Source organism: Olea europaea, chromosome 5, assembly GCF_002742605.1.
Source record: "Olea europaea var. sylvestris chromosome 5, O_europaea_v1, whole genome shotgun sequence".
Classification (NCBI taxonomy): domain Eukaryota; kingdom Viridiplantae; phylum Streptophyta; class Magnoliopsida; order Lamiales; family Oleaceae; genus Olea; species Olea europaea.
The window spans coordinates 51,152-64,956 of record NC_036241.1 but is presented as its reverse complement, the minus strand read 5'-3'; the positions used below and the strand labels follow the sequence as shown (position 1 = coordinate 64,956).

At 37.9% G+C, this 13,805-nt stretch overlaps 2 protein-coding genes across 2 annotated transcripts; both read left to right on the top strand.

Annotated features, from left to right (window-relative positions):
• Positions 1 to 7,607: 7,607 nt before the first annotated feature.
• LOC111394875 (probable LRR receptor-like serine/threonine-protein kinase At3g47570) lies at positions 7,608 to 8,999 on the top strand. Its single transcript, XM_023020925.1, has 3 exons — positions 7,608 to 8,286; positions 8,431 to 8,711; positions 8,766 to 8,999. The coding sequence occupies exons 1-3, from the start codon at positions 7,608 to 7,610 to the stop codon at positions 8,997 to 8,999; spliced, it is 1,194 nt and encodes a 397-aa protein (XP_022876693.1).
• On the top strand, positions 8,724 to 9,805 carry LOC111394874 (receptor kinase-like protein Xa21). The gene is made up of 2 exons (XM_023020924.1): positions 8,724 to 9,330; positions 9,462 to 9,805. Exons 1-2 carry the CDS (start codon positions 9,051 to 9,053, stop codon positions 9,803 to 9,805), a joined length of 624 nt encoding a protein of 207 aa, XP_022876692.1. The 5' UTR covers positions 8,724 to 9,050.
• The last annotated feature ends 4,000 nt before the right edge of the window (positions 9,806 to 13,805 follow it).

Below are 13,805 nucleotides of genomic sequence, written 5' to 3'. Positions count from 1 at the left end.
TTAACCAGTGTCAATATGTAATAAAGATAAGCACAATTTAAATTTACTTGCAGGTAAAATTTTTGTTCCTATATCAGAGGGATTCCTATCAGTGTGAATTTTAACAAGATTAACTTCACCTTGAGACAGTTTCTCACGAATAAAATGATACTTTACCTCAATATGTTTAGTTCTTTCATGGTAAACAGGATTTTTACAAAGCAATAAAGCACTTTGACTATCAGTAAACATAACAGGTGTATCATGCATGAAGTTCAATTCTTTTAAAATTCCTTTTAACCAAGTACATTCTTTAACCGCCTTAGTTATGGCAACATATTCTGCCTCAGTACTTGACAAAGTAACTAAAGGCTGCAGCTGTGACTTCCATGTTATACAATTGTCACCTAGTGTAAAAAAGTACGCTGTGGTAGACTTTCTGCTATCCTTGTCACCAGCAAAATCAGAGTCTACATACCCCTTTAGAGTAAGTTTTTCAGATCTCTTTTCATACACTAGACCCAGATTTAATGTACCAACAATGTACCTTAACAACCATTTCAAACCTGCCCAATGAGGTTTTCCTGGGTTTGACATAAATCTGCTCAAAAAACTTATAGCATAGGCTAAGTCAGGCCTAGTTGTGATCATAGAGAACATGACGGAACCTATAGCATTAGCGTAGGGTATATTCCTCATTTCTCTAAATTCCTCCTTAGTCTTAGGAGATTGTGCACCAGAAAGATTCATATGAGCTGCTAAGGGAACGTTCACAGATTTTGATCCATTCATACCAAATTTGGTTATGACTTTGTTTAGATAGGCTTCTTGGGAAATGACTAGTCTATTTTCAGCCCTATCTCTCTTTATAACCATCCCCAAAATCTTCTTAGCACTCCCCAAATCTTTCATATCAAATTCTGATTTTAAAAGGTTCTTCATCTTAGTGATTTCAGTCTTACTTGAACTTGCTAGAAGCATGTCATCTACATACAGCAACAAGTAGACCTCACAGCCCTCCTCCTTACTATCATTATAGTACAGACATGCATCATATTCACTCCTTTTAAAACCTATCTTCAGAACATAGGTATCGAACCTTATGTACCACTGTCTAGGGCTTTGTTTAAGCCCATACAGAGATCTTTCTAATTTGCACACACAGTTAGTTTTACCTTTCACCTCAAAACCTTGAGGCTGACTCATGTAAATATCCTCTTCCAATTTCCCATGTAGGAAAGTAGTCTTGACATCTAGTTGTTCCAGTTCCCAGTTGTACTGAACAACCAATCTAAGAACCAGTCTGATTGTTTTGTACTTTATCACAGGAGAGAATATCTCATTGTAATCAACCCCCTCCTTTTGAGTGAACCCTTTCGCCACTAATCTGGCCTTATACCTAGGAGGATCACTAGGATTATTTCCTTCTTTCAATTTGTAAATCCACTTACATTGAACTAGCCTATGATCCTTAGGTTTGTTAACTAAGATCCTTAGGTTTGTTAACTAACTTCCAAGTTTTATTCACCATTAGAGATTCTATTTCTTCCCGCATAGCTTTTAGCCAACTTTCAGAACATTTTCCATTAACAGCTTCTTCATAACTAGCAGGTTCTATCTGTTCAAGGGCTTCACCTGAAACCAAGGCAAAATCAGTCAAGTTTAGGGATTCATATCTAGGATTTGGCCTGATTTGCCTCCTCCCCCGATCCCTAGTAAGCTGATAATCTTGATTAGGTGGCTGATCATTAAAAGTTCAACTTCAACTGGTTCAATGTTATCTTGAAGTTCAGTCACCTCTTCAGGTTCAGGTTCAGGTTCAATTTCAATTTCATTTTCATTTTCATGATGTATAGGGTCATTTTCGTCATTCCCAGGTGTAGGTGAATTTAGCCTAGTCAGCTTCACCTCAGTCTAAATACTCTTCTCAGTTTCAGATTTGTTAGTTTCTTCGATTTTCTATTTTAGACATGGCATCTCAGATTCATTAAAGACTACATTCCTGCTGTTAATAATCTTAATGCCTTGGACCCCTAAAACCCATAACCTATAGCCCTTCACACCCTCGGGATACCCTAACATCACACACTTGACAGCCCCGGGCTCAAGTTTCCCTTCAGATTGATGTGCATATGCAGCACATCCAAACACCCTCAAGTGTTCCAGATTTGGAGGCTCTCCCGTCCACAACTCCTGTGGGGTCTTAAACCCTATACTGCTGGACGGAGACCTATTAATCAGATAAGCTGCAGTACTTGCAGCTTCAGCCCAAAAACCTTTCGCAAGGCCAAAGCTAATCAACATACACCTAACTTTGTTCATTATGGTCCTGTTCATTCTTTCAGCGACCCCATTTTGTTCAGGTGTGTATTTAACAGTTCTGTGTCTTGTTATACCTTTCTACTTACAGAAGTTGTCAAATTCGCTATTACAGAATTCAAGCCCATTATCAGTTCTTAACGTTTTAAGTTTCTTGTCTAACTGATTCTCAACAGACTTTAACCAAATCCTGAATTTCCTAAAAGTTTCCGACTTAGCCTTCAAAGGATAAATCCAAATTTTTCTTGAGTAATCATCCACTAAGGACAAGAAGTACTTGCTCCCACCAAATGTGGAGTGCTTCTCCGGGCCCCATAGATTAGCATGGACATAGTCCAATGGTCTGTTGGTCCTGTGAGAGCTAGTTTCAAAGCTCACCTTATGAGACTTACCCAAAACACAAGTTTCACAGAATTCCATAGTTTCAATGTCATCTTTTCCAAGTAATTTCTGATTACTTAAAGATTTTAGACCTTTAAACCCAATGTGACCCATTCTGTTATGCCAAAGTTCAGTTTTGTCTTTACTCACAGCAAGAAGGCTAGAATCAAATGGTATTTCAGTTCTACCCTCAAGATAGTACAGCCCATTCCTCTTGGGCCCCTTCATAACTATAAGAGAACCCTTCATAATTTTCAAAATCTTGTTACCAGACTTGAAAGTATATCCCTCATCTTCCAGAGAACTTAAGGAAATGAGGTTCCTCTTTAAATTTGGGACATATCTAACATTTCTAAGCTGCGTGACGGCCCCATCGTACATCCTGATGGCTATGTCACCAATTCCAATCACATTTTGAGAATTATTATCTCCCATGTAGACCTTCCTAGGTTTAGTCTCCCTATAGTTATAAAACCAAGACCTATCAGGGCACATATGGAAAGTTCACCCTGTGTCAAGAATCCATTTTTTGTCAAATTCTTCTTCAGACGCATTCATGACATGCAAACTATTAAATTCAAAAGCAATAGCAGCATTATCAACATCAGAATTGTTCGGGTCTTTTTGTTTCCTTTTCCAATCAAAGCAGTCTTTCTTGAAATATCCTAACTTTCCACAGTGATAACATTTCTTACCGCTTTTATCTTTAGATTTGGATCTCATTTTAGATTTTCCTCTCGCCTTCTTGTTATGGAAGTTGAATTCTTTCTTTTCAGATCTTCCCCTAACAAATAGACTCTCTTCACGAGAATGAATTCTGTTCTCTCTTTTTAATTCAAGTTCTCTTGATTTTAAAGCATCAGAAACAATAGCTTGAGTGAGAGTGTCCCTACCATACTTTATGGCATTTTTCATTTCTCCATACTTTACGGCATTTTTCATTTCTCTGTAAGATTCGGGCAAAGAGTTTAGCAATATGACAGCTAAATCCTCATCATCAAATGTTTTATCATTATGAGCTAGACTCTTAACAATTATGCTAAAGTCACTCAAATTCCCCTCGACATCCTTCCCCAAGTCCATCTTAAAACTAAACAACTTCTCCAACGGTATATTTTGTTAGGTAAAGTTTTAGTTAAGAACAGGGCATCTAAAGCAATCCACAAAGCTCTAGCAGTTTTAGCACTATCAACTTGTCTCACAATATTGTCAGATAGATGCAAAATTATATAACTGTAAGCAATTTCATTCATGTCTTCAATTTCAGTTGTTTTAGCTTTTAACTCATCAGAAAATGTAGCGGGATCATCAAGAGTTTTAGCAACTCTCTGTTGGACCAAAATGGCCCTCATTTTCTGTTTTCATATCGAGTAATCCCCCTTTCCATCGAATTGCGATAATTCGACCCTCGAACCCATTATAGATTCTATAAAAGAGTGGCCTGTACTCGTGGACACAACAAAAAAGGTTTTGAAAAATTCTTTTCCAGATGATCAATATAAAACTGAGTACCGAGTTTAAAAATAATTTTTAGAAATAAAGCACAACAGTGAAATAATCCGTTCACGAAACACAGGTATATAAAGCAGGTAAATATGCTTCCAGGTTACAAATTAATCACAAGAATTCAATCAACAGAATTCACAAATAAGCAACCAAGCAATAACCATGCATAAATCGGTAAGGATACCAAACCTAACATAACGGAGAGTTTGGAATAATCTTATCAAACTACTGTTAACAAACAGTAAATATACCACCAAGTTTCTGAACCAAATTGTCGTAGACGTCAAGGTAGGGGCAAAATCGTCCAACTTTTTCTGTAAAATCTGAAATAGAAAACAAATGACATCAGTGCGTTCAGGACGTCAAAATAAGTAAACTGCCCGAAAAAAGCTCGCCGGAGGTCCGGTCACGCGCCGCCATTGGAGCCACCCACCGCCGCCGGAGCAGCCACCGCCGGAGCCGCCACCACCAGTCACGCGCCCCACCACAGGGTGCGCCTCCTCCTGCTGGTCATGGTTCCATGGTCCATTTCGCCGGAAAGTCAATAGGTTGGCCGGAAATCAAGTTTTCAGATTCGGTCAGAAAGTGGCAATGGCGATTCCTTGCTGGTTTTTGATCGATTTTGGACTAATATCACTTCTCCTAGCTCTGATACCAGTTTGTTGGGGATCCTAGGAGTTCAATCAACCAAAACATCAACCAATAGACAAGATTCAAGGCAAAACAATGAAAAGGGGATGGAAAAATACAACCTGTGTTCGGCCGAAAATCAGGACAGATTTTCTCCTTCCTTGCAGCAGCTTTCTTCCCTTCTAATGGCTGTTTTTCAGGCTCAGGAACAGCCTTCCATGACTTGCTAATTACCTTCCAAGAGAGAGGGGAAAACCAATGAAGAACCACCACCCTTTGCTAAAAAACCGAGAGCTCACTTTCAGCTTGGAGGAAAAACCGAGAGCTCTTCTACTTAAAATGGTAGAGGGTAAGTCTACATAAGAAGGAAAGACCATGCCTCTGCCAAAAACGTGGGAAGACCTTATTGTGTCAACATCAGTACCATCAAGTCACAAGTTGATAGTGTTAGGTGAACCATATCCTCACAAATAGCAACTGGAGTATGCTTGTAGCGACAATTTCTGATTATTATAATGCAGGAGAAGAAGGTAACATTAATAATTTTGGATCTAAATCTAATAAATGTAAGTTCTCAATTAACTCAACGTGAGCTCATTTAGCATGGAGAAACTTTGCTTCTTCATTGCTGTTGCACTGTTATCAATAAACTGCTTTGCAGTTTGCTTGGCCAAAAGAGCTCTCAATTCAACCACAGATGAAGAAGCACTTCTTGCCTTCAAAATCGGGATCATCTGGGGCCCTGCCAACATCTTTGCCGATAACTGGTCCAAGAGTACGTCAATATGCAACTGGAATGGTGTTTCTTGCAGCAGAAAGTGGCAAAGAGTCACGGCCTTAAACATTTCAGGCTTTGGCTTCAGTGGTACTATTTCTCCACATCTCGGAAATTTAACATTTCTGAGTTCTTTAGACATCAGCTCCAAAAATTTCATGGGAATAATACCGCCAGAGCTTTCTCAGTTGCGACTTCTGAAAGAAATAAACGTGGGATTTAACAGGCTCGTTGGAGAGGTACCATCATGGTTTGGAACATTACCAGAACTTCACCACATTCTTCTGCATAACAATAATTTCTCTGGAGGCATACCACCATCGCTCCTGTACAACAATTCAAAGCTACAGACGATGGTTATAGAGTACAATTTTCTAAATGGAAATATTCCACAAGAGATTGCCAATCTTTCTACCCTGGAAATATTATATTTAAGATTTAACAGGTTCACGGATTCAATACCTTCTTGTATCTTCAACATTTCTTCTTTGATAGCAATTGATATATCGGGTAATATCTTATCAGGTAGGCTCCCTGAGGATATTTGTGATGATATCCTTAATCTGGAAGTACTTGCTCTCGCAAAGAATGAACTTTATAGGCAAATTCTGTCGAATTTATACAAGTGCAGGTACCTCCAGAAACTGGCATTATCTTATAATCATTTCAGTAAAGGCATACCAATTGAAATTGGCAGTTTGATCATGCTCAAGATACTGTATATCGGGAGGAACGACTTAATTGGAAAAATTTATTCTCTGTCTGAACTTTGCATAATAATCTTTCAAGACACTGTAAATTGGGGTAAATGTATAAAAACCAACACTAAAATGCTGGAAAGAAATATCAGTTTCTATAGTAGTTTATCTATATAAATTCCAAACTGTATTATCAAGTGAACTATACCCACAGTGAGCAAAAATTGTAGTTCAATATATAAAGTGGTGTAAAAGCAGAGTAATCACGAAATACAATGCAAACTCGCCTGACTATGACAAGGACATGTCTTCATAATGATAACGATTTCCTGATTTTGACTACTTTTCAGGAGGAATTCCATCGGAAATAGGTAATCTTACGAAACTAGAGGTATTGAGCATACCAGGTGGCTCTCTAACTGGGCCAATTCCATCTTTTGTCTTCAACATGACTTCCCTGAAAGTAATGCACTTGGCTAATAATAGTCTGTCTGGAAGCCTCCCGGTCGATATCTTTCACAATATTCCTGATCTCGAAGAGCTCTATCTTGAATCGAATAAGCCAACTGGGAAAATTTTGTCCAGCATATTCGAATGCAAAAGGCTTTGGCTAATAACATTAATAGATAACGAACTTACAGGTAGTCTACCTACAAAGGTCTAAAACCTCACTGGGCTATTATAGCTACATCTAGCTAATAACAAATTGACAGGTACGTATTCTAATTTTATCTGGTCACAGTACACTTGATTTTAATACAAGATATAATGCAAGAAGGTTGGTTAGAGATTTCTCGTAAAAACACTGAACCTCTCATTCTTCTTCTTCTTTATTTTAATAGCAGTGAAATCACAAGATTCCTTGATTTCTTACCTCTTTTTAATCTTTATCTTTACAAAATTATAGTTGTTGCAGATTATTTCTCTATGCATTTACAATCATGACTTTTTTTTATTGACTTCTTTATACATTTAGTTGCTGCAAAACACAGCTAATTAGTGATAACTGACTAAATGATGTCAATGGTTGATGAACTAGCATATATTGTGGCAGGTGAATTGCCTGCTGAGCTTGGCAGTTTAAATGTTGTGGAAATAAACGTCACTGACAATTACTTGATAGGCCCTATTCCGAACTCTATGTTCAACATATCAACTTTATTGATGATGGGACTTTCTTTTAATAAATTTTCGGGCCATCTTCCTTCAACCATGGGACTTTCACTTCCAAATCTTGAATTGCTTCATCTGGCTGACAACAAACTCAGTGGAGTAATTCCCAGCTCTATCACCAATTCTTCTAACTTACTATTGTAGACATGACTGGTAACTCTTTTATTGGCACTATACCTGACTTTGGGAATTTAAGACACGTACAACGCCTTGTGATTGGAGGAAATAACTTGACTGGAGAATCCTTGAGGCTATTCTCTTCGTTAACGAACTGCCAGGATTTAGAGATTCTTGAAGTAGCTGCAAATAAGCTAAGTGGTGTCCTCCCAACTTCCATTGAGAATTTATCATCTTCTCTTCGGATAGTGAGAGCATTTGAATGCAACATTAGCGGTGTTATTCCTCTCGAGATTGGAAACTTAACAAGTTTGGAAGATTTTTATTTAGAAAACAATCAGTTGACAGGATTCATCTCCCGAACAGTTGGAAAATTAAAAAGTCTTCAACGCTTATATCTTCAACACAACAAACTAGATGGACATATCCCTGCTGAGCTTTGCCAGTTAAGCAATTTGGGGCACTTGTACCTAAGTGACAATAGGCTCTCTGGATCAATTCCTCCATGCTTGGGTGACTTTAAGTACCTGAGAAGAGTCTACTTAGACTCCAACAAATTGGAATCCACTGTACCATTAAACTTCTGGAACCTTAATGATCTCCTACAACTAAATTTGCCTCATAATAGTTTAAGTGGTCTTCTACCTTCTGAGATTGAAAATTTGAAGGTCATCAAAGACGTAGACTTATCTTGGAATCATTTCTCAGGTGAGATTCCAAGCTTCATTGGCAAAATCCAATCTCTGGTTTTGCTATATTTTGCACATAATAAATTTGAAGGACAAATTCCTGAGTCTCTGGGAAACACGGTAAGCTTGGAATCCTTAGCTCTGTCATATAATAATTTTTCAGGATTGATTCCAAAGTCATTAGAAACACTCAAGTATGTACAATATTTTGACATTGCTCACAACAGATTAGAAGGAGAGATTCCCATCGGGGGTAATTTTGCAAACTTCACAACTCAATCATTTATGCAGAACTATGCCCTCTGTAGTGAGGAACGAATACAGTTTCCACATTGTAGAAAGACTCTTAAAAGATCAAAGTTGAAGAATGTGGTTCCATTACTGAAATATATTCTCGCCCGTATCATATCTATTATCCTTGCAGTGACCTTAACACTTTCAGTGGTAAGAAGACAGAAATTCAATAAACATGCACCCGAGAATGAAATTTCATTATAGATTGAATGGAGAAGGATTTCTTATCGAGAACTTTGGGATGCAACAAATGGCTTTAGTGAAAGCAAAATACTTGAAAGTGGAAGTTTTGGTACAGTATATGGAGGGACACTTTCTGATGGATTAAATGTTGCAGTAAAAGTTTTCAATTTGGAGTCAGAAGAAGAAAGAGCAACTAAGAGCTTCGGTACAGAAAGTCAGGTGCTAAGCATCATTCGCCATAGGAATTTAGTGTGAATCATTGGATGTTGCAGCAATACAGAGTTCAAAGCCCTAATACTGGAGTACATGCCTAATGGGAGCCTTGAGAAATGTTTATATTCCCACAACGATTTCTTGGACATTCTGAAAAGATTAAATACAGCCATTGATGTTGCATTAGCTTTAGAATATCTGCATCACAGTCATACTTCCACCATTGTTCACTGTGATTTAAAGCCTAGCAATATCCTTCTTGATGAAGATATGGTTGCCCGTGTTGGCGATTTTGGTATAGCCAAACTCTTCGGTGAAGGGAAGCTAATTTCTCAAACAAAGACCTTAGCAACAATTGGATATATGTCACCAGGTAATGTTCCTCGTTTAAAATTTTGGAAGTTTGAAATTTATATTTGTTTAAATCAATCTGTGATATCTTTGATTCATAGTCTCTTTTTTAAGTTTATCAACCAATCTTAAGAATGTTTAATGTGCATTTAGAAGATGGAGTTGAAGGAATAGTATCCACTAGTGGCGATGTCTACAGTTATGGAGTGATACTGCTAGAGATGTATACAAGAAAGAAGCCGACAGATGATATGTTTGACGAACAAATGAGCTTGAAAAGTTGGGTTAGTCACTCATTGGACGAGCATAGAATAATTGAAGTAGTGGACACCAATTTGCTTAGAAGAGAAGAAAATTTCTCCAGAAAGGAGCAACGAGTATCTACCATTTTGTCTCTGGCGATAGAATGTTTGATTGATTCTCCAACGGAAAGAATCAATATGAGGGAAGTTGTGTCTAGACTGCAAAAGATTAAAGCTATGATTCCATCAAGATAGAATAGTAGTCCCTCAAATGATTTAAGGATATTCCAAGCAAGAGCTTTGGTTAATTTATGAATCAAAAATAATACTTGCAAATCTAATGCTTCAAGAAATTTATGTTTCAGTTCAAATTGGAACTTGTTTACTTTTGCATAGTTTTTCTCCCTTATTCTTAAGCCAACAAATGATATAAATAACAAAAAGATGAAAAATGTATCTCGGTCTAGACATCTGCAATAACAATTATATTTGCATCATTTTTCTTGAAAATATATTTTTTATTCTGTTATTGAGTGCAGATGTAAACACCTGGATACATTTTTGTGATTCTTATGAGGTTATGAAGTCTATGCTAGATAATAGGAGCTTTAGTTAATATTAACAATCAATACATACTAAATTACCATCACAGGATAACTTGGCGAACAAATTAGTAAAATAGTTTTAAAAGTGAAGAAGTGATACAGAACCTGAAATGAGATAATGCAGGTAGAGGATAAAAGAGAAATATACACTGTTGAGATTTTAACTTTGCACATATTTCATTCATCAGTGAGTGTGTTTATATACAACTATGGTTTAATCTAAATAGAGTAAATTGCTAATTACAACGCTACAGATGTGCTTCATAATTTTAGCCAATGAAGCCTTGATTACAGTTTTTCGGAATAGGCATGGCTTGATTCATGGCATCTTCCTTAATACAGTTGTTCGCAAGAGGTATGGCATGATTCGTGGCATCTTCCTTAATACACCCCTAAAAGAACGGGATGCCATTGGCTAGGCCGATCTTGTCTCTAAGATATTGAGTTCTTTCTCGTGAGAGAGGCTTGGTCAAGAGATCAGCTAGTTGATCTTGAGTGTGAACATGACGAACATTAAGTTTTCCCTTCTGAAGTAAGACACAGATGAAATGAAGGTCTAGTTGAATGTGTTTCGTCCGTGAATGCTGGATTGGAATAAAGTTTAAATGTGTTGCTCCAAGATTGACACATAAGAGGAGTGGAGGCTATGCAAGAGGAAACTTCAGTTCATGAAGCAAAAAGAGGGGCCACATGGTCTCAGAAGTATCTGTAGCAAGAGCTCGATATTTTGCCTCGGTGGATGATCTAGAAATCGAGCATTGTCTCTTTAAGCTCCATGAAATAGGAATTGACCCAAGTAAAATGAGATATGCCAATGTAGAACTATGATCATCAAGGTTACCTGCCCAATCAGCATCAGAATAACTCAAAAGAGATGATCCAGCAGTCTTGTGAAGCACAAGTCCATGAAAAATGGTGTTCTGCAGGTAAAGTAGCAAACGTTTGGTAGCTGCCTAATGTTGGGCCAATGGATGATGCATGAATTGGGAGAGCTTATTCACTGCAAAACTAATGTCAGGCCTAGTTAAAGACAGGTATTGCAAAGTTCCAATGATTCTGCGATATTCGGTTTGGTCCACAAAAGGTAAACCATGAGACAAATTCAAGGGTATAGAGGTGGAAAGAGGTGTTGTCACATCCTTTGTACCATCCGTATTTGTCTTGGACAATAAATCCCGTATGTACCTATGTTACATGAGAAATAGCCCAGTCATTATAGGGATTACCTTAATACCAAGGAAAAATGGAGTGGTCCTAAATCTGTGAGAGAGAACTTGCGACCAAGTTTCTGAATAATGCTAGTCACAAAGGCAGAATCATTTTAGTAATAATTAAATCATCCACACAAACTAGAAAGTAGGTAAGAGTAGAACCAGAATGGTGCACCAAAAGTGATGAATCCAATTTTACATTCACAAATCCAAAAATCTAGTAATGCCTGTTTGAGAGCCGAGTGCTAAGCACGAGGGGCTTGTTTGAGGCCATAAATTGCCTTTCAAAGATGACAGACATGATCTGGTTTAGTTGGATCACGAAATCTTGGAGGTTGGATCATGTAGACATCTTCCGATAAGTGGCCATGGAGAAAGGAATTGTTAATATCCATCTATCTTAATGGCCATCCCTGCATAACAACAATAGACAAAACAGTAAATATGGTGGCAGGTTTAACTACAGGACTAAAGGTTTCAGTATAATCAATCCCAGGTCGTTGATTATAGCCTTTTACAACCAACGGAGCTTTGAACCTATTAATAGAACCATCAGCATGCCATTTGACTCTAAAGACCCACTTACACCCAACAACCTTTGACCTTGTAGGCAATGGCACTAATTCCCATGTATCTTGTCGCATGAGGGCAGTGAGTTCATTGGGCATTGCTTAATGCCATTGAGGATCAGATAATGCCTGACTAACACAAGTTGGTTCCACGAAGGATGCTACGGGATGCTTAGTGACTAGAGACATTTGTTTTGGTTTGTAGATATTATTTATCGACCTGGTTACCATTTGGTGGATTCAGGGAGGGGAAGTGTGGACTGTATGAGGCTCACGTATAGTAAAATTGGGTAAACTAGGTAATGAATAGGAAATTGAAGAGGGAGAGGAACTTACTAAGTTGGATGTAGTCACTGTAAAGGACACACACAGAGACATTGCAGGTCAAATTCCAGAGACACTGGCATTGGAGATGGTATAGGAAAGACTTGTGATGGAGAAGCTAGTACGAGAATTGACTATGGCGGGAAATCATGTAGTGACCTTTCTGAAGGAGTCGGTGTTGCACAAACGGGACTGAGAGATGTGTTAAGAGGAAATTATATTTCATCAAACAGAACATGTCCGGATTATTATAAGCGATTTGTTGCTAGGTCAAGGCAAGGATAGGCACTTTGGGTTTTGGAGTAGCCCATAAACACACAAGGCCTAGACTTGGGTTGACGTTTGTGACGATTATAAGATTGGGTCAAAGGGAAGCATGGGCACCTAAATTGCTTCAATTTGAGATAATTTGGGGTTTGACCAAACAACATTTCAAATTGAGGCTTATTTTGTAATGTTGAAGCGGGCATATGATTTATGAGATTTGTTGCTGCTTGAAAAGCATATGGCCAATAGCGGAGGGACATGTGGGCTTTTGTAAGGAGTGTGAGTCCGATTTCAACAAGGTGACGATGCCGACGTTTTGACATGCCATTTTGTTGAGGGATGGGGGGGGGGGGTAATAGTATAGTGGCTAATACCGTGAAGGGAGAGATAAGGTTTGAGTGCAATATATTCACCTCCATTATCATAATACATACTTTTTTATGGTGTTGTTGAATCGATTTTCCACAAGTTGTTTGAATTGAGGAAAAATACTGGGAACAAGAGATTTTTGTGGAATTGGATAAAACCACATATATTTAGCCTCTGTTTGGCCCCCATTTTTGGTAATGAAAATGGGGGGAATAATGTTTTGTTGAAAAAATGAGTGGTTGAAAAAGAAGGAAAAATTTTCGATTTACGTGTAATATTATTTTATGGAAGATTGTGTGGTTGAAAATAGGAGAGAGAAAAATAGAATGTAATGGAATGTAATTTAATGGGGATCAAACAGGGGCTTAGTATAGTGATCTATGAAAATGAGATAATATTTTGAATCATCAATTCCAATAACTTGGGAGGGACCCCAAACATCTGAATAAATAAGATCAAGTGGTGCCCTACTTGTTAAACCATGTGAATGGAAAGGTTGTTGATGTGCTTTATTTATTGAACATGAAATACATAAGGAAGAATTCGACTTTTGTGAAACTGGTAAGGAAAATGTGCGAATAATCTGCTGAACGATTTTTGGAGAAGGATGTCCCAAATGTTTGTGCTAGCCATAAGAGATAGTGCGCTTATGTACATAAGCAACAGTAGGTTTGGACATCGTGTCCAGTGACTCTGGGAGAGGATACACACCATCCTCACATTTGCCTCTGAGAAGTGTCACCTCCGTGATCCGATCCTTCACAAAAAAAATTGAGATGGCTGAAACTCTAAATAGACATTATTATGCTTGGTAAAATAGTGGATGAAAACTAACTTTTTTTTTTCTAATGTTAGGAACATAAAGGGTATCACAGAGATGAAAGACACGAGTGGGGGAGGCAAAGCTTAA

Coding starts and splice junctions, on each gene's coding strand:
- LOC111394874 (XM_023020924.1), top strand. CDS start 9,051: ATGCCTAATGGGAGCCTTGAGAAATGTTTATATTCCCACAACGATTTC. Junction 9,331..9,461: donor AATTGGATATATGTCACCAG/GTAATGTTCCTC, acceptor ATGTGCATTTAG/AAGATGGAGTTGAAGGAATA.
- LOC111394875 (XM_023020925.1), top strand. CDS start 7,608: ATGACTGGTAACTCTTTTATTGGCACTATACCTGACTTTGGGAATTTA. Junction 8,287..8,430: donor ATCTTGGAATCATTTCTCAG/GTGAGATTCCAA, acceptor ATAATTTTTCAG/GATTGATTCCAAAGTCATTA. Junction 8,712..8,765: donor TGACCTTAACACTTTCAGTG/GTAAGAAGACAG, acceptor ATTTCATTATAG/ATTGAATGGAGAAGGATTTC.